Source organism: Pteropus medius, unplaced genomic scaffold (assembly GCF_902729225.1).
Source record: "Pteropus medius unplaced genomic scaffold, Ma_sr-lr_union100, whole genome shotgun sequence".
NCBI lineage: Eukaryota > Metazoa > Chordata > Mammalia > Chiroptera > Pteropodidae > Pteropus > Pteropus medius.
Genome location: NW_024350319.1, coordinates 28,756,167 through 28,783,161, shown reverse-complemented (window position 1 = coordinate 28,783,161; position 26,995 = coordinate 28,756,167). Strand labels below are relative to the sequence as shown.

General features: G+C 32.8%; 1 protein-coding gene across 5 annotated transcripts in view; it reads left to right on the top strand.

Annotated features, from left to right (window-relative positions):
• Positions 1 to 3,953: 3,953 nt before the first annotated feature.
• Positions 3,954 to 26,995, top strand: part of PPFIA2 (PPFI scaffold protein A2) — a 418,570-nt gene continuing 395,528 nt past the window's right edge. For all 5 annotated transcript variants that reach the window (XM_039838929.1, XM_039838927.1, XM_039838928.1 and 2 more), the window contains exon 1: positions 3,954 to 4,294. In XM_039838929.1, coding sequence (XP_039694863.1) covers positions 4,046 to 4,294 — 249 coding nt within the window. In that variant the 5' untranslated portion in view covers positions 3,954 to 4,045. The remainder of the gene's footprint in view (positions 4,295 to 26,995) is intronic.

Below are 26,995 nucleotides of genomic sequence, written 5' to 3'. Positions count from 1 at the left end.
CCCCCATCCCCAATCCCTCCTCTACTTCTCTACCTCTTCCCTACTTGGCTCTCTCCTGCTGAGCAAGATGAAGGATTTTAGTGTGGAAATTATGAAGTCAACTTCTTCAGGGTGGTGGGGGGTGTGGCTGATAGATAACCGTCCAGCCATGTGGGGTGAGCTGGCTCTTTGGTCATCTGTAAATGCAATGAAGTAAAGAAAGTACAGAATGCTTCCATCAGAGGCGATAATAATATTTCCTGAGGACAGAGGATTTCAAAGAGTTAAATAGGAGGAGGAATATTCATGTAATGTAATCAGACAATGCCTAGAATTTCTCTCACAGAATTACTTTTTTGTAGGTTAACTGAAATGGAGCTGGGCTAGTTTTTTAAGACTAAATTTTTGCAGAAGAGACTACCAAGGATAATTGCATCTTTGCCTCTACTAGAGTCTAAATCCTAGTGATCTGCCTAAATAAAGTGATTCATTGACAGAAAAAAAAAAAAACATCGGTAATACTATTATGTCTGAATAGGTACTGCTCGAAGGGCATATATTGCTAAGAAACACATTGGATTTTGAAAGTCCTTGGGTAATGACCCCACTTCAAAACTTTTGTTTTGAAATTTGAGAGATTTAGAAGACAGTCAAGGTTATATGCTCAGAATAAAGGAATTGGTTTTCCTTGTATAAAATTCTTCAAGATAAATTTAAGCACTGGGATAATTAAACCAGCCAGGTTTATCATTATTTTTTCCCATCACAACAAAATAACTTGTACTAGGTCTTGAAATCTTTAGTAATTTAATGAATAAGGCAACAACATCTAGAAGAGGATAACATAATTCATGTATCCAGTTGACTTTGAGGAGGGAGAGACGAAAAAGCAAATACCAAAGCAAAGTGTTAGGATGTCCTTCCTGATTTTTCAGGAATTATGCAGTGCAATGCAGTTTTAATATTGAAAATAATTATAAAAATTAAAAGTGATATATGAGGATGAAATATACTAGAAGTTGGTTGACTATAGCCTTCCATACTGTCCAAATTGCTTCAGCTGCCATCCATTCTATAAAAGGGTGTTTAACTCTTAAAATGAACATAAATTTTTGGTTGCTCTTAAGACCTAAAATGTGCATTTAAGAAAATAGGTTATAATATATTTTAAGGATTATATAAGTATTTTGTAATTTATATAAGAATCTGAGTTCTATTGTAAGAAACTAAGGTAGTTTATGAAAGTGGCCTTATTTTTTGTAGAAACATTTTTTCTTCCAGTTTTGTTGAGAGGACTTTAAATTTACTTATTTGGATGACTGTTGGTGCAGAAAAGCAGCATTTATTCATCTTATTTTTTCTAAGTAACTTTTGCATAGTTTAATTTTTTTTTCATTGGATTCGGAGAGTTCAGGGTACCCACTGGAATTAAACTTTTAGGCATGGAAGCAATAAGAATCATAAAGGTAAAATATTCTTTCTGCAATGATGAATGTTGGTTACTTAACAATAGAAATAAATACTTAAATATGTAATAGCCCTTTTTTTTTTTTTACTGTGTGATCTCACTCAGGTAACCTACCAGAGCTTTAAAACAGGAATTTTTGGTGGTGGTGGTGGTGTTATTTTTTTAAGCATGGATTATTATCCCTACTTTACAGAAGAGAAAGCTGAAGTTTTGACAGGTGAAGCTACTTGCACTGGTTCACATGCTACAGAAGTGAAATTAAATCAAGTAATTTTGAGTGTAGATTTAATAGAATTTCTGTCTCTAAGCTGCTTTTCATCATACCATTTTTGGACTGACTAAATCAAAGACCAGCTTTTATACTGATATAAGAGCCTAAAGTGTGTGAATGTATTAATGTCCCATGGTGACAACAAACCTTTTTTAGAATTAGGGTAGTATAATCAGGAGAAAATTGTGGACAAGGTAATCACTGCAGTTATATTTTTACTTGGAACTTAAAGTTATTTTAAGTAATTCTGAGTGAAGATGGGCTAATGGCTTAATTTCAAGAAGGATATGACTTAAAATACATATTTAAGAATGTTTAAGTTACCCTAAAATTTAAACCTTACAAGTGTTTTAGCACAAATTGTCACAATGCTGCCATTTCCTCTCCCGGTATTTTGTTAAATGTCAAAAAGAAACACACTGGCTTCTGGTAATGATTTCTCAGAGTGACACAGCTGTTCAGTGTGTATATTTCATGTATTGCATGTGAACTAGTTGTTTCAAATATTGAAATGTGTTAGAACATTTTTTGTATTTGTTTTCCAATCCTTTCCAATTAATGTAAAGAAAAATTGTAGCAGTTGAGTCTTTTTTTTCTACGTTTGTGATAGTATTTTAATAAAATTCAAATTGAAAAAATACAAAATATTATATTTTATCATTATTTAGCAATAATTACAGTGTGTGTGTGTGCTCATGCACACGTGTGTATAAATACAGCCTATGTTTCTACTCTGTTATTTATTTTAGGGTGAATAAGTAATTGTACAAGTCAATTTCTCACCTTTAGGTAGCCCAGTGTTTTGAATAATAAACAATAATTCAAAGCACTATCTTGAATTATTCTAAAAATCTCCTTCTTTAATATTTTTACATAAGATATCAGTCACACAATACTTTCTTCTTTCTAAAACTTTCTCCTAGTTTTCAGTGGACCCTGACCACATCATTCACAGATAACTGAATTTCTCTCTTCAATAAGTCTATAAGAACCACATAAAAAGTAATCAACTAGTGAGCTGTTAAGTCTTGACATTTTATTTGAAAATATCACCAGAAATATTTTCCCCAAGAACAGGAATATATAGGCAGAAAAACGAATTGACCTTGCATTCTAAAACCAAAGAATGCTTCAGGATCAACAGCCAAACCAGCCTTTCTCCATATCAGCCTTCTGCAAAACTGAGCCCTCTAATTAATAGCTCCTGGCCTTAGTACAACAACTGAAATTGAGATGAGTTTGATTCTTATTGAAATATAAGATAGAAGATACAAGAGAAAATGAGATAATTTCTGATTTTTTAAATGTCACACTATAGGTCATGTTACATCCTAATGTTTGTGTTATTTTAAATCAAATTAATAAATGATTTTAAAAATATTCTGAGGAGTTCATTTATTTCATGACTGGGAGCCTCTGACAAGCAGCTGAGATGTGAAGTTACTAACTACATTAGCTAATGTAATTTATGGCATCTGTTTTGTGGAATATTTGAAAGAGTGTTACTTTGTATTGTTTGGATGGAAACCTTACAATGCAGCTCACAGGAAACAAAGGAATATTAAGTGTAATTAGTAGCATATTAACCTAAACAAATTTATGTACCTCAGTCTATTTCATAAAGCTTATATCTAATTCAGTTGCTTGACTCTGTGTAGACTACTGAAGGAATTTAGGAAGAGGGCATATCAAAATAATAAAATGGGAGTTGTAAACTTAAGAAGCTTTCAAGTTAGTTGGTATGAAAAAAATCTGTTGATAAAATAAAAACATAAAAGGTGATTATTATATAAAAAGAATACTCAATTATTTTTGTGGATTTTCTAACAAGAGTGAACATTAATTAATTTAATTATTTAAGTCATTCAAAAATCATTTACTGTCCACCCATTAAGTGTCACACTTAATGTGCTTGCCGTTAACAATATAACAAATAAGGATAAGATGGAGGTATTAGCTCTAAGGGATTTGTAAACTTGCAGGTGAAGAGAGGTGATCAATTAAGTGGAATAACATGTTACTATAAATTGAATTAGGTGAGATAAATCATAAAAAAAAGTCAGCAGTAAGTGAAAACAAGCTGTATTTTGTAGGCCGGAGATATATAGGTTGTCATTAACAGAGAAAGCATGTAGGTTGAAGGAAGTCAATGAATCATTTTTCATTGAGGTCAAAATATTTAGCTTGGCTGGAGTTGGAGCAGTGGGTAAAAGAAAGAGACAATTAGGCTAATGAGCTGCAAAGCATTTGGTGAGTTGGGGGCCAGGTGGCTTTATTGGAACTTATTTCTTTACTGAGACTTCCCTCCCCTTTACTTTCTTTAAGCAATGATGTGTGAAGTGATGCCCACGATTAATGAGGACACCCCAATGAGCCAAAGGGGGTCCCAAAGCAGTGGCTCCGACTCGGACTCTCATTTTGAGCAGCTGATGGTTAATATGCTAGATGAAAGAGACCGTCTTCTAGACACCCTTCGGGAGACCCAAGAAAGTCTTTCACTTGCTCAGCAAAGACTGCAAGATGTCATCTACGACAGAGATTCGCTCCAGAGACAGCTCAATTCAGCCCTGCCACAGGTACGCTTCCTAGTAGTATTTGTCCTTCCTACTGTAACTGAAAATGTGATAAGATTTAAGCTTCACTTTATTCTCCTTCTTATAATTACTTTTCACTTTAAGATATATGATATGAATGTTTTGGTGAGAAAAATTTAAGAATAGATAATTCAAATGAAACTTTGCCTCAAAAAAAAAATCATGGTATGTTGGTAACAAAGAGTGTGAATCATGAGTTCCTATTCGTTTTTTTGTTTGTTTGTTTTTTGTTTTTTTGAAAATTTTATCTGTATGTTTTGGTGGGAGTAGAAAATCATCCGTTGATCAGCTTTTAACCACCTGAAAATGAGAATGGTTGATTTTCTCTTTCTTGCTTTTTAAACACAATTACGACACTTAGAAATATGTACTTTTCATTTTCAGTTATGTGTTCTTTCTCTGGAAATGATAGTAGTTTGGATGTCTACTGTCTATTTTTTGTTTGTCTTTCTCTAAAAATGCCTAACACCTGCTTAAAAATTATTGGAGTTGTTGATTTATTACCCTTTCCCCTCAAAAAACATTTCAACCAGTTTCTTTTTAATATTTTGGGAATTGGAGAAAAGAAAAAAAGTTCAGTCTTATTCTCACGAACTTAAAATTATTAGATTAGTTATTTTTTAGTATATTTTTGTCAAATGCCTTATTTTATAGAAAAGAACATAATATTTTAAGGATTTATAGCTTATTTATATACAATGTTAAAGAGAGTTAATTATCTTATTTAAAAATAGCATAATTGTGTTTATTTTAGATATGAGAAAAAACATGGAATATGAATGAGATTTTTAATAATCACCCTAATGCACTATATTTTTTTTGTAAATACAAGTTTGATTAGCCCTCTGCTTTAAAGACAGTATAGCAAATGTTTAAGAGTTGACCTCTCTCCATGAAATTGTCTTGTAAATATTATGTCTTCATAAATATTAAAATTATATAATCAAAGTTAATTAAATTCTAAACCCAGCTATACTTAACTTATATTGTGATGTTGAGATATTGATTGCTTTTGGAATAAAAAGGATCACCTTTTGTCATATCCCCATTAGGTAATCCCATTACTCTATATTGATAATTTTCTCTCCCATTCCTTTTTATTCTCAGTCAGTTTGTCTTATTTTGAGATACAGTAATGTTTCCAGTAACTCTCACCTGTTGGTACAGTGATTCGTTTAATTACACAGAATGAGTTGATTCATTTCAAGGACAACTATCAAATATCTTTACCAAGAATTATATTTTTCAAGCTAGGTATTTCAGTCTTTGCAATTATTCTTCAGAAGGTGATTTCTAAAAGGTGATTTCTCCATCATGCTTCTTCTAGGATTATTTGAGTTGGTCAATGCTATTGTTAAAGTGTGGTCCCTGAACAAATGACTATTTGTTGTCTTCTGTGACAAGCATAGAATGGGACAATTATTTCTCTTCCTGGAGAGAGTGTTTCATTAAAGAGCCTAAGAGTGTATTATATTTTGGGGCAAGGTCAACATATTTTCAGTATGTCCTTGAACAGTAGTCAAATGATGTTTATAACTGAGATGCATAAATGCTGCATGTGTTTCCATTTTCCCTACTCTTTTTGTGAGTTGACTTTTTAGTCCTAAGTGTAGGAACATGCATGTGTCCCCCCTACATTTATCTTTTTACATTTTATTCAGGCCCAATGCTGTCAATTTAGATCCTAACCCTATTAAAGTGATTCTAAGAATAATTTGTTTTTCTAAATCTTTCTGTATCTATATGTGATTATTTCATTAGAATGTTATAAAAATAAAGTATAGAACAGATCCTTTTTGGGAAAAAGCGAAAATAATAAAAAGGTTTTCATACAAAATGATATTGTATAGATAAATCTTGTAAAGGTATAAGAATGAAAAATTTTAATTCTAGCAATTCTGTTGTATTGAATCTAAATGATAATGCCACCTAAAATTTTAAGTTTTGAATTTTAGTTATACTGGTGCACAATCTCTTATTCAAACCCCTTGGGGCCAGTTGTGTTTTAGAGTTCAGAATTTTCCTAATTTTTTTTTGTGTATATAATGTAACTTATGGAGCAGGGCTCCAAATGGATTCTGGCAGCACCCTATAATTACACATTTTCATATATAAAGATAATTCTTATGAATATGCCTATTGTGTGGAAAAAATAAACTATTATTGTCTCATGTTAATATTGGTCTGGTTTTGCCACCAATTAAGTTTGCAACACAGTTAGAAATAAGATATCATTTTGTAGAGTGAATAGGTTTTGGAATTATGCATTAGGAATTATGAACCTGTACATTTATGGATATGTTTTTAATCTCTTTTACAAATACTTCGACACATTTTTTTCAATATTGATTTGTATTCTACTATTATAAATATAGAATTCTCCTAGTAGTCTGCAGGTCTTTAAGACAATGATGGTCCTGTCATTTCTTTAAAGCCAGTTTTTAATAACCTAATCTGTACCTTAACAGCTATAGAGGTTCTGTAAGTAATAGAAATATATTCTTCTTTAATTGGTATCTTTGAATCTTTTTAAATATTTTGTAAGTAATGTACCTGCATTGTTTAGTGGCATCACATTTGACATTTAGCTTACAGGAGAAAATGACTACCATAAATGTGAGTTTTCAGGCAGAAATAAAAATGAAAACCACTAAAATAACATAAAATAAAAATTATTTTAGCAAACATGGAAGAGTTCAAAGCAGAGTCAAACTTCATGACATGATGTGTTTTAAATTGCCTATGTAATACTTTTACATTTTGATGATTTGGTACTTTGCCTTCGGCACTCTCTCTCCTATCATTCTTTTATGAACAAATGCAGTAATGATTTTTAACAACCTTAACTGTGTAAAGTGTGTTGCAGCCACAGGGTTTACTTCTTCATTGTGTGATTGGATGTAAATGTGTTTAAGAATGCTGATACTTCCACATTAGGCCTGATGCTTCTAAGTTACACACTCAATTTTCTATTTTACTAATACACAGATCTATTTAAATATTCCACAGAACCTCAAATTCAACATGCCAGAAACTCAGTTATCATCTGCCTCCTCAACCAAATCTGCTCGAATTCCTCACCTAAGAGACCTCACAGATGGTGCTTTCTCTCTCATCTCTGAATTCAGTCATCTTTAGGCCATACTGTTTTTAATCTATTAAATAACTCTCAAATCTCTCTATTCATTTTCTGTTTTTCTGAACCTGGCCCAGAACTTCTTCATTGTTCTATCTTCTAACATTTCCACTTTTGCAAATGCATAATGTTGTTTGCTTGAATAATACTGCACTGCTTGCAGTGTCCCCGTAAACTTCATGCTATTCCAGTGTCTTTTTTTTTCCATGCATATTCATCTCTCTATCTACATTAGTTCCTCCTCAATATCTTTTTCTGGCTCACTTCTCATTCTAGCCAAGATATTATCTTTTCCATGCAGCCTTCTCTGAACCCCCAAGTACATTTCCTCTGTGTTCCTTACCCTTATCACTTACCATATCATCATTAAATTATCTGATTGTATGCCTGTTTACCAACCCAGACTATAAGTTCCTTGAGAACAGGAGCATATGTTAGTCATCTACAGCCCTCTCAACCGGTAGAGTATCAGCAGTAAAAGTTTTTAAAGTAAAACCAGAACTAAATGTATATGCGTTTTGATGTAGAAAGAACAATCGAAATAGGAAGATCTGGTTTGTATTATGTCTCTACCATACATCATCAACCTGAGTCAGGACTTCAGATATTCATACTACAAAAAATGATTAATTGTAATATCTCACAGGGTAGTTTATGATGATTAAACAAAATAATAGAAGTAATAATATAAGTACAAACTAATTTCTGAAGCATTAAATATGAATATGCTTGTATTTGTTTTATCTAGAATGCCAAAAGAAACTAATTTCTATGCATGTATGTCAGTGAGCATTACAACAATTTATTAGGAATATTGATAAAATAAATCATCTAACATTTTTTGAAAATGGCAAATATTTGTCAATTACTAATATGCTTATTAAAACTATTTTAAAATAGTTAAGGGCAGTGAGCTTTCCATTGCAAAGAGTCATTATATATAAAAGTTTAAAATTTATTTTTATCACCTTATTTATCATATAGTAAAGGTCTTCTGTGTACTGTTAAAAGGTTACACGTGTTTGTAAAGAGGATAGGAAGAAAAGGAATATAATTTGGCTCCCAGAGAATTTAGGGAGTAGAGTTACTTAGAAAAATATATAAATGGATACAAATTAATATAATACCAGGAGATTATAAAAGTACATAAAATATTTGAGCTATAATATTGTTATGTTATTAACTACAGAAAGTTTCATGTAGAAAGTGATATTAGAGAGCTATTTTTAATAAAAGGTTGGAAATAACTCAAAAATGTTTTATGTAGGGCATTAGAGTAATAGGACCCTGCTCAAGAACATTTTGGGGACAGAAAGTCAGCATATACTCTGCTTTTTAGGTTAGGCTTAGGGGTCCCTAATTTGCACAAAGAAGACAGATGAGCTAGTAATATCCCTTTTTTATTTTTTTCTTTAAAGAAGACTAAATAGGAATTAAATAAGGAGAAAAACAAATTTGTTTATCAAAGGGTTGTAGGCTAGGAATGAAGTTGTATATAGTGGCAGTGGAGGAGTGTGACCTGTTCATGTTTGGTGACAGCTAAGGACAGGAGTTTGTATCCAGGATAATAAGTAGAATTTTGAGTGAATTGGTGACATGATATGATAATAAGAAAGGAATATTATTCTGTCGTTTGATTTAGGATAGATTATGTAATACTCATGTATCAGCTATCTATTGCTAAAATAATGCTATATAGTAAACAACACAAAACCCGAGTATCATGAAAAAATATGGTTTTATGAAATTCAGTTGATCTTCACTTGGATTGGTTGATCTTTCCTGGACTCATTTATGCCACTGATTAGCTAAAGGTTGGCTCAGTTAGATTTATGTTAACTGACCATTGTCTGATGTGGATGGCCTTACTGAACCAACTGGGGCCGCTCAGCTGTATGCATATGTCTTATGCTGCAATAGGCTGGATCATTCATGCTTGTGGCAGAGGAGTAAGAGCAAAGCAGAAACAAGCAAGTGCTCTTTAAGCTTCTGCTTGGGTCTTTTTTTTTTTTTGGTACATTATCTCTTGACCAAGCCCAGAGACAGTGGAAAACAATACAAAATAACATGGCAAAATTACAGGGAGGGATAAAACACGGGGCCCTCAGTGCAATTGATTTACCACAAATATAAGCTAAGAGAGTCATTTGGGTCATTATTATGTCAGGGAAAGTTTATCATGATAATGTAATAGTTCTCGTGAAGTGTGAGAATTTGAAATAGGATTATAAACCCTGAATCTGATAAAGACAATAGAAATAGAAGGAATATTGAGGAGAAAGAGGGAACAAAGACTGGTAATGAACTGAATGACCGAGGCTTTGGGCTTTAATCAGAATTTCTGATCTGAATTCGACTTGGAATCTTTCCACTTACCAGCTGAAAAATCATTGCTCAATTACTTGACTTCTCTGAAACTCTGTTTCCTTAATTGGAATGAAGGATTATATCTTCCCTTAGGAATGAATGAAAAGAGATGTGTGTATGGCTTCAGAAACCCCAAACATTATAAAATGTCAGGAAGTTTTTTTTCATAAATTCGGATGTGCTAGTATATACTCTGTAGAGGTATTAAATTAAAGAGATTACCTGTGTAGAAGAGGAATATGTTTACATTTCGACATTTTAAAATGTAAAATAGTTAAGTGAAACTTACATAGAATGATAGAAGTCACTTTTATTCTGGAGTCAGTCTACCTAGGTATCTTTTTGGCTTGCTACTTACTAGCTGAATAACCTTGGTCAAAGTAGTTAATTCAAATAATAATAGAACCTTCCTTATAGGATCATTATAAGAAGTAAATGAACTGTAACATGTTAAATGATCAGTGCAATGCCTCATAGATAGTACATGCTCAGTAAATGTTATATGTAGCTATCGATGCTGTTATTATTACCATGGATATTATCATCATTATTCTTAACCAACCTTAACCGCACAATTTTACTGGGTAATCATGAACACTAGCACACATTGAAAGCACTAAAATCCTTACTCTTACAATCTTTATCAAATTTTGGAAGCCCTTGATTGATTGATTGATTTTTAGTTCTTAACTATACTCTTCTAAATAGTTTTCCCAAATTCTCTACTTCCTTAATGGCTGGTCTCATGTGTCTCTTGATTAAGTCAAACAATATCCCTTCCTATTGTGCTGAGATCATATCTGGGTTGAGCTTCCTTCTTTTCAGTGAAACCTAATGCCGTCACACAAACCATTTTATCCCTTGCTACTGTCAGAGAAAGATGCTGTGCCTTTTGCTGCCTCTTACTGTAGTCATTCTATTTTCTTAATTTGTTTTTCTTTCTACCAGTTAGCTATTTTTTCCCCTGGCTAAATGAAATGGTATTTACCTGCAGCCTTTATTTTTCATTATTTATAGCTCTTTATTTCTCTTTATTTATGTCTCTTTTCTTTTTCATCCTTATAATTAGGCTTCTATCATCACCATTCTCCTAAAAACACACTCCTGTATTCTATCAATGAATGCATATTTGCAAATCTATTAAATCTCTTTCATTCTTTATGCCCTTTGAATCTTTGTGTCAAACATTGTTATTAATTATTTTATGCTGAATTTCTCATGTCCTTAAATCTCTATAACTATTCATTTTCTAGGCTACTAGGTATGTTTTCCATCAATCTTCATTTTTTTCTCACATATCACTATACATTTATTTCTACTCATAATTGCCTTTATTATGTTCTCCAATCTTAAGGACTACTAAGATTGCCTTTCCTGTTTAAGACTACTACTTCCCTAAGTTTTTGATTCCACCTTCTCATCTCCTCCTTCAATTATTTTTTCTCTGTCTCTAGTATCTTCAGTCTCTTCTTCTCCCTCTTCTTCCCCACTTTCACACACACACACACACACACACACACACACACACACACACACAACTGGCTTTTTTGTAACATTAAAATCTATTAATTAAAAGTAAAATGATGACAAGTACAACACCAATAACAATAACAACAAAAGCCAAACAGTGGAAGGGTGATGGAGGGAGGATAAAGTGGGTAAAGGGGGTCAAACATCTGGTGATGGAAGGAGACTAGAGTTTGGGTGGTGAGCACAAAATGCAATATGTAGATTATGTATTATAGAATTATATACTTGCAACTTATATAATCATATTAACAAATGTCACTCCAATCTATTTAATTAAAAAAAAAAAAACCCTGTCCCTGCTTAGCTACCAATTTATCTTTTCTTTTTCTGTAAACTTATTTCCCAATTTGTTTGTTCTCACCACCTCAATTTCTTTATCTTCTGTTCACTGAGCAACTGCAGTTTGGCTTTCCCTCAAAGTTGCTGCTCAAAGAATGAACCAATCAACAAATGTAATTAGTTTGTTTTATTAAAATTCACTGCAAAAGTTAACACTGTGTTTACTCCCTTCTCAACAAAACAGAACAAAACACCCACTCTCTTAACTTTTATGACACCCAACTGCCTTGGTTTATAAATCTTTTTGACTTTTTTCTCCAATGTTTTTATGAGGGCAACTTCTCATCTAGCCACTCTTTAAAATGTTAAATAATAAAGATAAGATGAATAATAGCAATTGCTAACATTTCCGAACACTCTCACTATTCCAGGCAATGTTTTATTTAAGTATCCACATATTAAAATGGAAGTCTTTCTTTCTGTTTGAGGTGAGGCTAAATAAGTGAGGTGTAAGACTTTACTTTCAGGAGGTGCTAAGATATAATCCCACTAATAAGTTCAGCATTAGCTCAAACTCCATTTTAAGATTCTATAAAGTTTGAGGTGATAAAGCTAGAAGGCGAGCTTTTGGGGAGCTGTTGGTTTGCTGTGCATAATCTAACACTCCATCTATGAAGGGTGGAGAGATTCTTTTTCAACTTAGCTAAGTGAGAAGGGCTTCAGGGAAAACATTCAGAGAGCATGATGTGTTTCCTTCAAAGCTGAAAGATATAGAGTCTGAAGTCTAAAACCCAGAGTTGTGGCTGAAGATGTGCTGCCTCTATGGTAGATTGAAGAGTTGTATATTAGGAAGCTGAAAGTTCTCCAATATCAAGATAAGAGATGGTGACTTTTTGAAGAGCAAATGGGACCCTCCAAAGGGGAGCTTGCTGAGGGTTATCTTTGTGTGAATCCACAGAATGAGTACCCTGTGAGAAGCTTAGGCTCCTAAATAGAGAACAACGAGCGGCATATTGAGAGACTGATACTAGAGAAGAGACTGAGAGCATGTCAAGTAAACCTGGGGAAGAACCCACAGAAGGGTTCTTTGAGAAAGCCACAAACACACTCCAGAAGAAGGGTTATTGATTGTATAGTTGCCATTCAGAAAGCCCTGACCATGATTGACAACTGGGTGAGTCACATACCACTCTGAACTTTCTACCCAATTTCCCTTTATCAGGCCCTGACTCTGAAACTGTCAGAAAATGTTACTGTGAGTGGAGGATGTCAAGGTAAAGAGAGACCACCACGCCCCCATCCAGTGCAGACTTCAAAGCTAGAAACAAGCCTAAACTGAGGACAAGAGCTTTATGTTGCACAGGAGCTCAGGGCTTTGTATATTATGCAGGCCTATATTGAACTAGAACTATGAAATTGTTAGGCTTTGTAATTCTGAAACAAAATGACAGATCATTTATTTTCTAAGCATGAGCAGAAAAGCTAAGATAATTGCCTGAAATTTCATTTGCGTTTCATTCCTTCACCTGAGGGAATCTGAGGAGATATAATATTGTTGATTTCTGAATCTAGATCATTCATTAAATTGGTTAGATTTATCATCTCAGTTCATACTCAACACATTCCAATGATGTCATTGTTATTATCACCATTTTACAAATAAAACCAAGGCAGAGAAAGGTTAAATAACTTGTTTGGCACCACACTGTTGGTAAGTAGTAGTCACCAGGATTCCATCCATGGCTTACTGGTTGTTTTACTCTTAGCCAAGCCAGCTCTTTCATCTCATTATGTTCATCTAGATTTAAAGAAGTATTAAACCTGTCTGGAAACCTTCTTAAAGAGATATGGGCCATTGAAAGCATTAATCATGACTACTCCTAAGTTCTAACAAGGCAAATGAAATTATTATTAATGAAATGTGAAATGATTGTTAGTATAATTATACTGAACATAATTATTCAAGGATTCCCAAATACTCATGTTTATGATACCATAAATTTATCTTTTTATGTACTGAGTATAATTTATAGCCCATTATGTCCTTTTAATAAGCAAGAGACTATGGGTTCCAAGAAAAGTATTTACCTAGAAATTATACTACTTTGATTTTACTTTCATCTTTGCCAAACCCTTTGACAATGGTCTTGACAATGTGTACTTATATATGTGAGGTAATTCTAGTTCTAGTTCTCTCTAATATGTTGTATACTTTTGCTAATTTCAAAGGATTATAAAGGGCATATACCTTGGCTTTATTAATTTAATCATAGCCATTTAATAAACAATTACTATTTATTCAACTATTTTAGTGCCTACTCTGTATCAGGTTCAGTGCTTACAGTATAATGCTGTTGAGATCTATGCTGTATATTATCTTAATAATTGTGGCTCCTAGGAATACATTGTAGCAATAAGAAGGCAATTCCTGTAATCCACTGAATATCACATTTATCTGTAAATTCTTTGAAATTAACTGTTATTTCTAGTTATTTCATTGCCTTTAATCTTCTACTCTGATAAACTATATATGTTCCTAGAAAAGACCAGCTACCTCTCTTGTGTTCTAGATATCATCCCCTTTTGCTATTCTAGGATAAAACTTTCATCTTCTTTTTTTCTACATCATCAGTGTTTTCAACTCTAATGGATTATAACCAACAGTATGAAATAGTCTTATATTTCTCCCACTGCGGGGGTCGGGTGGGGGGCAGAACTATTAATGACCATGCCCTACCAAACTACCACCCTATTTATATTTTCCTGTACAGCAAATTAAAAAAAAAAATTATACATTTGTTTTTCTAATTTCTCTTCCCCCATTTTCTCTTGAATCCATTCAAGTCAGGCATTCAACCCATCACCATCTAAACTGCTCTTGCGAACATTATATATAACCTCCATATTGATAAATGCAATGATCAATTCTCCATCTTCATTCCTGTTTATCAGTATAAATAGTGGATCTCTCCTTTCTTGAAACATTTTCTTCATTTGGCTCTAGCGCATTTCAATTACCTGTTTTCTTTTTTTCCTACGTCACTTGTCATTACTCAGTCTTTATTGTTAGTCACTTCTCATCTCCTGACTCATTAATACTTGATTACTCTAGGGCTTAGTTTCTGTACCTTTTCTCTTTGTATCTCTACCCCATTGATGACCGCTTCCATCTTCTGGCTTTAAATATCATCTAAATGTTGATGATGCCAGAATATATATCTCTAATCCAGACATTTTCCCTGATCCTCTGATTCATATTATCAAATGCAGAAATTAAATGTGACCAAAACTGAATTCATGATCTTCATTTAGTCTTCTGCATCTCAGTTGACAGCACTGTCAATTTTCTGTTGGCTTAGGCCAAACCTTAGTTTCCTATTTCTTTCACATTCTGTATTTAATCTAGAAGTTAAGTCTCTCAATTTTATCTTCACAGTATACGTAGAATTGAACCACTATAATCACCTCTACAACTCCATCCTAGTCAGAGTCACTATCTCTCACCTGGATTAGATAGGATTTTCCTAACTAATTTCCTTGCTTGTGTCCTTGTATGTCATTAGTCTGTTACCAAAAGAACAGTAAGAGAGTTCCTGATTCTGATAAAAGATAAATCATGTTTTGTTTCATCTCTGCTCAAATCTCTGAAATCATCTCAAAGTGAAAGCCCAGGTCTTTAAACTAACCTAAAGGTCTAACATCTTTCCCCTCCTTTTTATCTGTCCAATATCATCTGCTATTCTCTTTCTCACTCTATTCCCACCACTCTGGTGTTCTTGCTGTTCAACATATCAGGCATTCAGCTGCCTTAGGGACTTTGTACTGTCTCTTCCCTAGGCCTGAGAAAGTTGCCCTACCACCATCTGACTTGCTTCCTCAACTCCTCAGAGGCTTCATTTCGGATGTCATGTTCTCTCAGTGAGGCCATGAATGATCATCCTATTTAAAATTGTCATAGCCTCTCCTTAATACTTTCAGTCCTTATTCTCCGTAGCATTTATAACCATCTGAGTATATGTTATATTTCTTTGTCTTGTTTATGAGCTCTTTCTCTCTCCGCTAGATTCTGTTCCATGAAATTGGAGAGATTCTTTTCTAATGGTTCATAGCTGTATTTTCTATCTACGACAGTATCTGGTATTTGGTCGTTGTTCAAAAATACTAAACAATAAAATGAAAAACAATATTTTGTAGAACACATTCTCTGTAATATCTACTCTGTGCTTATTTGTCAAATTATATAGTCTTAAAAATTAGACAGCATATATTAAATATTTTGATCAAACAAGAGAAAAATATAATGTATAGAACCTTATGGCTAAAGTGTTTATAACACTAACATCATAGTATATATGAGGTTAAGGTTGATATTGCACCTCAAAGCCCCTTCTAAAATGATGTGGGTTTTATATTAAGAGGTGGCATCATTTTTAATATTTTATAAATTAGAGCAAGAACGATCAGAATGTAAATTGCTTGTTTTGAAGATATGAATAAGGGATATTAGTCTAAGATTTTTAACTTCAAATTCCAATTCTTTTACGTTTTTTATGTTCTTTTACTAAGACATTTGTTGCCTAAATTAAGCCAGGTTTCAAAAAAGAAATGATATGGATGGTTTTGTGATGTTATAATATGACTACCACTATTTGATATGTATATATGACTTTCAGTTTTTGTAAGGACAAAAGTAAAAGTAGAATGCTTTGGTTGTTTTTTATTTTTGAATTAACTTGTATTACTTATTGATTTTTTTCCCTACTTGCTCTCATTCTCATTCTCTCTGAAGGAATGATATCTATAGAAAAATAGCCATTTTTATTCTCAAGATAAAGGTCTAACCTATTTTCCATTAAATTTCATAGTTTAATTTGGTGTATTTAATATTAGCATGCATATAACTTATTTGATTTTGATAATGTTTGAAGAAAAGTTTTAGATTCAGTAACAGAGACATTGAAACTAGCACTATTTACTTTTCCTGGATATTTCTCTTCAGGGCCTTATGACTCAAAGCTAGGTATCAACTATCACAATGCTCTTGTTTGGGAAAAGAGAGAGTTTAGAACTATAATTGTAGAATATTTTTAAAACATAATTATTACACCCCAGTTAATTATTCATTTTTACATTGATCTTTGCAATTTAGTTTACAAAATAGTAGCTCTGTATTAACTTATGCTGCATGACCCTTAGTAAGCCCTTAATATTTCTTGTCTAATTACTTAGGCATGAAGATTTTGTAATTTAATCTTAGTGAAGATTAGTAGGCCAAAGGTACATAGCGCTTGAATTTTAAATTACATTTTGCATTGCAATCCAAGTTTTATTTGTGATTCTAGTGATTTTTTTCATATAAAGATCTAATTTCTTCCAAACATGACAGAATTTATTGAGTGAGATTCTGAACGATTTGTAAATTTCTTTCTTGGCCTTTGGCATAAGATGAATTTCCCCCCAAAAGGAAAATTTTAAATTCTTATTTTTCTTTTTTTGCTTTGAAATTGGAATTTGGAATATGTCCTTGATATTGGAGTTTGGAATATGTGGTAAGGGAACAAGGTAAATCTCATCTCTCTTGGCTCTTCCCTCACTCCCTGCCAGGAGGTAGTCAAGAGGTCTCAGGTTGCCTTCAAATAATTGACAGCTAATTATTCCCTAAGTACTTGGCAGATTTCTGCTTTGAAGTGTTCCTGCAAGCCCATGTTAATCTTGATGTTAATTAGAAGAAATTATTAAAAAATGGATGTGATTAGAATTTGACACTACCTTGTTCTACAGTAAACTAATTTTCCTGAATTATTCTGACCTATGATTTTCTCTTTTTATTCCCACTTTTAGGATAATTTGCTTCAATTAAGATGTGTAATATATATATTTTGGCTTAAAAATTGTATCTGTTCTTGTGAGAGTTTAGAAGAAATATTTATGTTTTGGTGGCTTACAAACAATTTTTAATGGACCAAGTTTAAAAACAATACTGGTTATTAATTTGAAAGCTTTTCCTCAGGAAGGTCTTACCTAATGATCTATTTCTAAGACAAAGGAGATAAATCAGTTCTAAATCATAGAAAGGTTATTTTACCTTTGTTAATTTTGTGTATGAGAAACATTATTTTACAATATTTTTTTAAATGTCATTTAAAAAATTCTAATAGCCAGTTGCCTGATATACTGTGTCATCAGAATATGGTCCTATGAACTATATTCTATCTGCACAAAATAATCTATGGCAGTTGATGCTGCTAGAGTTAGAAGAAAATTATCTATTAGGATCTTTTTGCAGAAAAGATTTCACCTCTGAAATTACATTTTTTAGTAATATTGTTAGGTACATTTAAATTTTTTTTGGTAAAAATGTAAAAATTTTACAGTTCTAAGTCTTAAGTTTGATTTTGGTATAATCACAAGTTTTAAGGTTTTCCTGCTATAATTATGGATTTTCCATTTCTTCTTGTAATTCTATTAATTTTTGCATATGTTTTGAGGCTGTTATTACTTGCATTCAACTACATCATTGTTATATCTCCATGGCTAATTTAACCATCTATCATCATGAAGTGTCCAGTTTTATTTCTAGACAGGCATTTTCTCATAAATTCTACTTTGTCTGATTTTAATAGTATTATAGTGAATTTATTTTTTGTTAGTGTTTTCATTGTACACCCTCCCCTCTATACTTTTACCTTCAATGTCTCTGTGTCTTTACATATATTACCCACAAATAATTTCTGGATTTTATTTTTATGCATTCTGCCAATCTTTTTCCTTTAATTATTGGTCTCTTTATATTTACTGGAATTACTTGCATATTTGTGCTTAATCTACTATTTTACTAGGGGCTTTCTATTTTCCCTGTTTTGTGTTCCTTTTATTAATCTTTCATGCCTCCTTTTGGATTGATAGAATATACTTTTTTTAAAAAAATCAATTTACCCCTCTATTACTCTGGCAGTTTTATACTCTATTGCTATCCTTTTACTATTTAACATTAAATTGCAATGTGCATCCTCAGCATACCAAAGTGTATGTTAATGTGTACTTTCTTGCCTTATATTCCCATGTGTGTGATGTGAAAGATATTATTTTGTAGTTTTATATAGGTAGTATTCCTTTAGATTTATTTACACATTTACCATTTGTGTTAGTAACCGTTCTTTCTGGAACTTGAATCTTCTATTTGAGATCGTTTTTATTCTACCTGAAGAACAGCCTTAATATTTCCCTTAGTGTAAGTCTATAAATGAGTAATTTCTCAGCTTACAAATTTCTGGAAATGTCTTTATTACACTTTTATTTCTGAAGGAAGTTTTCACTGGATATGGAATTTTACGTTAGTGGTTATTTTCCTTTGGCATAGTTAACATATCATTTTATTCTGACCTTCATTTTTGCTACTGAGAAGGCATTTATCAGTTGAGCCATTGTCTCTTTGAGGGTTAAATTGTCTCCCCTGTCTATTTTTTGTTTTTCTTTTTGTCTGCTTTAAAGAACATTTTTGGAAGTTTTTCTATGGTTTGCTTAAAATATATTTATTTTTTATTTTTCCTGTTTTCTGTTCATAGGGATTATTGCCATTGTAACTTAATGCCATTTTTTAGTTTGTGAAAATTTTTACTAATTTTAAAAATATTGCTCCTGTTACATTCTCTTTTACCTTTAATTGTGGAATTCCACTTCTCATATGTTTGTTCTTCTCATTTTATCTTCTATGCCTCTTATACTCTGTTCTGTATTTTCTATCTCTTTGTCTATCTATAATTCATTAGGAATTTTTTAGTACCTACGTTTTGGTGTACTAATTCTCTCTGCTGTATCTAATTTGCTGTTGAACTCAGTTATTTATTTCTTTATTGTGTTTATTGTCTTTTTCAACTCTGAAATTTCAATTTGTTTTGTTTTGCTTTTTAATTCCAGTTTCCTGTGAAAATTTATAATCTTGTCTTTTATTACCTGGACCATAAGATAACTATAAACATAGTCATCTTATGTCTTTTAGATAACTTCAATATCTGGCACTCCTATGGCTTGTTTCTATTGTTTTTTATTTGTGTAACTGTTTATTCTTTGTATCTTGTCATCTCATGTGCATGATTATTTTTGGATGTGTGTCAGTCATTTTATTTGTAAGATTGTTAGTGGAAGCCTTTTTACTTCTAGAATTATGTTATCTTCCTTCAGAGGGAATATCTATTTACTTTGCCCAGGTGGCTGGAAAAATAGCAATCCTCAATCACCTCTATCCAAAAATTTCTGGGAAGATTCATCATCCAGAGTTTATTCCTTCTAGAGTACGACCCATAAGAATCTTGACTCCAAATGAGGAGGATTTGCCTGAGCCACTCCATTTGTCAGGACTGAATTCTAATTCCTGTCCCTCTAGTCCAATGAAGCTGTCAAATGTGCCGAACCAGCCCCTTTAAAATTAGGGAAAAAGTAGACCTTAATGTCTGAGACCTAACTTTCCCTCAATCCCAAATACTCAATTTTTCACAATTTTTCTTTTCTGTATTGGTCATATGTAAATCAAGAAAAGTTATTCAACTTTTGTAGTTTTCCTTATCAACAGAGCTGATCCTTTGTGCACAATCTACCATAACTAGAAGCAGAAGTCTATAAACTTTCATGAGTAAAATAAATGCAATTAATCCAAAAGTGTGCTTAAAGCAATTTTTTTTTAGAAAAACAGACCAATGTCTATGAAAAAAATTAGCAATTATCTTTCTTAATTCATTTTCTCGTATACTCCTAATCTTGTTATATGTTCCTGCTAGGATTCTAGATGTCAGTAATTGTTCTAACATTGTTAAAAAATAATCTCCTTTCTCCAACGTGTCTTCCCTCAAACACATCTTCCTCACAGCTGCAAAGTTATCATTTAAAATGAAAAATTGGCTATACTACTCCCTTTCTTAAAATGCTTTGATGTCCACAAGAAGGAAAAAAAAAATAACTCAAACTACTAGAAAAAATAAACTAATTCAGCAATGTCACAGGATAAAAGATGAATATAAATGAAAATTGATTATGTTTCTATATAGTATCAAAAGTAATCAGTGAAATTAAGAAAATGATTTCATCTATAATAGCATTAAAATAATAAAATAATAAAATAATAAAATAAAAAATGAAGAATAAATTTAATAGAATACGTGCAAGGCTTATACACTAAAAACTATAAAATATTACTAAGAAAAAATAAAGGTTCTAAACAGAGAGACATTCCATATTCATATTTTGAAAATTCAAAGTTATTAAGATAGATAGCACATGTGCACAGATTGATCTATAGATTGAGCACAATTCCTATCAAAATGTCAGGTGGCTTTTTTTCAGCAAGGGAGAAGGCAATTCTAAAATTTATATGAAAAGACAAAAAGCCCAGAAAAGCTAAAACGGTATTGAAAAATAATAACAAAATTGAAGGACTTAAATCACTATTTTCATAACTTATTTAAAAATGCAAGAATCAAAAAAGCTTAAGGATAAGCAAATCCTTAAGATAGCTTAAGAATAGACATAAGGAGAAGCACCTAAAAATGGCATAGATGATATAGGCTTTATTCATCCCTCTTGTGACCATTCAAAGTTGGGATGGAAACATAGAGAAAACAGCAAGCAAAGTCACCTAGGGTCTAGATGAATAAAAGCACTACAATTAGGGAGAGAAATAATTAATCAACCTGATACAGTAGAAGGTAGGAGAGGGTGAGAATACGAGGCTGCCCGGTCCCGAGTGGCTGAGTGGGACAGAGGCTACGGCAGCAACAGCCAGCGGCTGCAGATGTTGTGTCCACAACCAGACATTTGAAATGACGGACTTGGCTCTGAGCACCTGCACTGGGTCAGCTGCTCAGGAGACACCAGGGACTTACAGGTGGACAACAAGTTGTTGGAACGAGGGCTGGAGGTGAGGCTTTCTCCCGGGCAGAAGTGCTGGTGGTATCCATTGTTCCTCTGTTGAACCCTCCCCATTCCTGGTGTATGGACACAGTGCCTCCATAGCTGAGATGTCATCTAACTGGATAACAGAGGTCGCTCTGCCCAGAGGATTCCCTGAAACTCTGCCTCTCTCAACTCGCAGCTCCACCCAAGCCACACTCAATTGTATCCTTGGTGAGTCTGGTGCTCTTTATTGAATTAACCTCAAGACTCATACTGGTGACATCTGGCCTTGGTTTCTGGTGTGGTTTCTTGAGGCAACTATAAGCACAGCATCTGTGGATTGCTTGCTGAATCTTAACAGGTGGTTCCGGAGGGGGCTCAGGCTGGGGCTAAACTTGGCCTGCAGCTGAACTCCTTTCAGGACTGTGCTGCTGGACACCTACTACAAAAAGCCACGCTAATAAGACCAGAAGACTTAGGAACTTTGCTTTAGTACATAGAAGAAAAAAAAAAAAAAAAAAACACAAAAAGGCAGCCAGAATGGGAAGACAAAGAAGCAGAAACCATATGAGAGAACAGAACAGAGATCCAGGAATAATAGAGTCAAGTAATCTAACAGATGCAGAGTTTAAAATACTTGTTATAAAGATGCTCAATGAACTTAGGGGAAGTGTAGATGAACTGAGTGAGAACTTTAACAAAGATAAAAAACATAAAAATAGAAATGGAAATTATAAAAGGAAACCAGTTAGAAATGAAGAACATACTATCTGAGATGTGGAGTATATTAGATGGAATAAACAGAGTGGTTAAAGAAGAGGATCTCTGAGACCTTGGATTAGGTAAAGATATATGTAACTAAAAACATAATTCATAAAAAATTGATAAATTGAACTTCATCAAAATTAAAAACTTTTATACTTCAAAAGTCACTATTAAGAAAATGATAAGACAAAGATGACTAGGAGAAAATAGTTCCAAATCACTTATCTGATAAAGGGCTTGTATTCAGAATTTATAAGGAACTCTCACAACTGAATAATAAGAAGATAACTTAAAATATTGGTAAACAGGAAGTGATGTCAGGAGCATGACAATAGTCCCTCACTCCTATTTCCCACCTCAACAAGAATTTGGCATCCATTCATGGACAAAAGTGCCTTTGTGGGAACTGTGGAATCCAGCACCTTATGCCAAAGGATCCATTCATGCATCAGATAATAGACATACTGACCTAAGTCCCATCTGCGGACTCTGCAGTGGCCCATGAACTGGCTCTGGCTCCTCTTAACTTCAGTCCAGGAGCGCATGGAGAACACTTAGATAATTACCCACAGATGGGAGAGTCTTTCTGGAAGTCCAGGTTTCCAGTGAAGTTGCACAAATAAAATTAATATATGCACTAGGGAAGAGTATGGAGGTTCCTCAAAAAAGTAAAAATAGAACTACCATATGACTCAGCAATCCATTTCTGGGTATGTATTTAAAGCAAATGAAATCAGGACCTCAAAGAGCCATCTTCACTTCCATGTTCATTGCAGCATTATTCACAATAGTCAAGATATGGAAACAACCTAAATGTCGGCCAGTGGATGAACGGATAAAGAAAATATTTTTCAATCATGAGAAAGAAGGAAATCATGACATTTGCAGCAACATGGATGGACCTTGAGAGCATTATGTTAAGTGAAATAAGTCAGACATAGACAAACACTGTATGATATTACTTATATGGGGAATTCAAAAAAGTCAAAGTCATAGAAACAGATTGTAGAATGGTGGTTGCCAGGGCCTGGGCAGGTATGGTGTTTGGGAGACTGGAGACTGGGGAGATATTCATTATTGGTCAAATGGTACAAACATCAAGTCATAAGATGAATAATTTCTGGGGAACCTAATGTATAGCATGATGACTATAGTTAATAATACTACATTATATACTTGAAAATTGTCAGGAGATTATATTAAATGTTCTCAGCACAACAAAGAAATAGTAATTTTTTGAGGCGATAGCCTATATTTTACAATGTATAAGTGTAGCCTACACCATGTTATATGTCAATTATATCTCAATAAATCTGGAAAGGATTAAAATTTTTAACATAAGAAAATGAGACAACTTTTCAAATAGAAGTTCTATAAGTGATGATAAATGAATGTCAATAAGCACATGTAAATACACTCAACACATTTAATCATTATGAATTCCAAATTAAAAGCACAATGAGGTTACACTTCACACCCACTTTTTGTTTATAAACAAAAAGACAGCCAATACCAAGTGTTAATGATGTAGAGACTCTAGAACTTCCATAAATTGCTAATTGGCATGCAATATGGTACAACCATCATAAAAAGCATTTGGGCAGTTTCCTAAAATAGTTAAGCATAAATTCCATTCTTAGACATCTACCCAAGAGAAATGAAAACATATGTCCACATATAGCCTGTTTACAAATGTTCATAGCAGCATTATTCATAATAGCTAAAAATGGAAGCAGCATAAATGTTCCTTCACTGGCATATGGATAAACAAAATATTGCATATCCATGCAATGAAATACCATTCAGCAATACCAATTGAACTATTGATACTGCAGCTCAGATAAAGCTAAAAATTATCATGCTAAGTGAAAGAAGCCAGTCACAAAAGATCACAAGTTATATGATTTCATGCATATGAAATATCTAGAAAAGGCAAAGCTAAGGACTGATTAATGGTTGCCTAGGAGTAGAGGTGGGACTATGAAGTAATGGCAATTGAGCAGCAGGGATCTTTTGGGGGTAAATGGAAACTTTCTAAAATTTTATCATAGTGATGATTATACAACTTTATACATTTACGAAACACGTGCCATGTACACTTAAAGCAGATGAATTTTATGGTATTTAAAGTATTTCTTAATCAAGATGTTAAAAGAATACCTTTTCATGGCTCCCAGTCATCTAAATTAGTTTTCACAAACTTGACTGAAAATAGGAATCCCTCATGGTGCTTGTTGACAATGCTTCTTTTCTGCAAATTTCAATTTCTTATTTTTAACATTCACCTCGGATAATTCATATAGATTTGAAAAACATGAATCTGGAATATAAATTATTAAACTCTTACTATATCTCTAAAGTCTGACCTCTAATCTGCCTGTTCTCACCTCATATTCTTCCACTCTCTGCCTCATAAATTAAAATACGAGTCTAAATTTATTAATCCTGTCTTTTTCCATGTCATTTTATATATTTTCTTTTCCAAATGCAATGTAATCTCTGAGAATATAGAGATTTTATCTTATATCTCCATATCTTCCAAAACCACTAACATAGTGCTGAGCGTGGCTTTATCTGCTGTTATCAATTATTAGATGTTTGAAGAGGTTCACTGGGGATTAAAGAAAAACTCAAACTGTGAGCTCCACAGTCATAGGGAGAGCACCTGTCACTTTCACACAGTATTCTCAGATTTGGACACTGAATGTACCCCTCAAATAGGTAGCAGTGGTAACACGAGACCATAATTTTATCTAGCACATGAAATGGATCATTTTCAACCTGCATTCCTGTCCTCAATGGTTTTACATATTTTCAGAAGACACAGAGCCCTAATCATAAGATTATAATAAAGTAGATATATAATAGACAGACATGAGACTACTAATATGGGAACACAAGGGATGAGCGTTAGTTTTCCTGAGGGTTCGTTGTACTTACAGAAATAAAAAAGACAAATGAAAAATGTCTTTCCCTTCAAGAAATGCTTAGCTTATTTGAGGTGACTGATGATTAAACCTGAATTTGTGAGTATAAGTGATAGAAGCGTGACGGTGATAGAAGCAGACAGATAAAGAGCTCAGAGCAGTGGAATGGTGGAAGAGGAGAAACATCTGTTGATCACATATTTCCAAGTACTACATTAGCTGACTCCTTCAAATATTTTATCCTCATTGGAGTCCTGAAAGTAATCCCTTTAATTGTATGTTATATATAGTAAGACAAAAATCTCAGAAAAGTTTGTTTTCTACTCTCACATTACCTGTGTCAAAAATAGAATTGAAATACAGATTTCCCTGATTTATTTTATTTTATATTTTATTTATTGTAGTAAGAACACTTAACATGAGATTTACCCTCTTAAATTTTTTAAGTGCACAAAAAACAATGCATAGTATTGTTAGGTATAGGCACAATGTTGTACAGCAAATCTCTAGAACTTATTCATCTTTATAACTGAAACTTTATTCCATTGCAATGCAACCTCTCTTAAAGCACTTAAGATTTTATAGTCAAAGGTAGTCAAAGATACAAGAGCAATACCAAACATGTGATACTTATTAGTTATTTTACATTTCTGGATTAATTATTTAACTTGAAACAATTTTAAAAAAGATTCTTAAGAATGATGACTCAGGTGTTAGAAATGGAATTTTGTGTATTTTATCATCATAATATTAAATATAATGTATATAATCTTACTATATCAAGACCAAAAAGAGGATGCTATATTAATTTATAAAATCTTAGTAATGGATGATATGTCAAAAGCCCAAGACTAGACATAAATAAGATTATTTTTTTCTGATGCTCTGAGCTGATTTTCAATCCAATTTATGACACATATTTAGCTAATTTTCAACACAGTTTATGATACATACTTTGCTGATTTTCCACTTCGAGTCATATACTGACTTTGTTCAATTTTGGTTTGTTCTTACACTTTTCTCATACTGAACTTCCCCCTCTGTGTTAACGTGAATTCGTACTTATTTTTAGAAACTTTTATACAATCTTTTTACTCCAAGAAGTATTGTCTATAGTTGGTTTAGGAGGTTGCAATTAATTGTTCAGCAATTATTAAATGCCATTTATATTTAATATGTTTGAATGTTTATATCATGCCTGTATATATCATTTGTCCATTTTCATATTTTTACTTTTGATTTCATTCCTTGGCCAGTTGGAATGCAACCATAAGTAAACTTTCTAAGAAGGGTATTTGACTGGTGCTTTATTTTCTGAGTTCTTACATATATGCGTTTCTAATGACTTTCTATATAGTCAAATTCCATGTTACATTCATGTATATTCCTCATATTATGTTTATGACATAGATATTAATAATTAACTTTCATCTTTTCATCATATATTTTTTTCAAAAATTTTTTAGAACTGCTCTTCATGCACCCTGACACCACTAACTCTGAGAGTAGTGACTAGTATCAGAAACAGAAATGATAGCTACTGTTTCAGAGTTTGTGTTCCAGACACAGTTTTAAGAACCTTATATACATAACAAACTTAATCTGAACCACCACCCTATGGAGTAGAGATACTATTATTCTTCCTCTTTTACAAGTGAGGAAACTGGCAGGGAAGTGGATTAACTAATCTTCCTTAGGTGTCAAAAGTAGTATATGGCAGAGTTCCAATTCTAACCAAGGTAGTTGGATCTGAACTCTCACACAGACCACCAGTCTACATTGGTATACTAATAT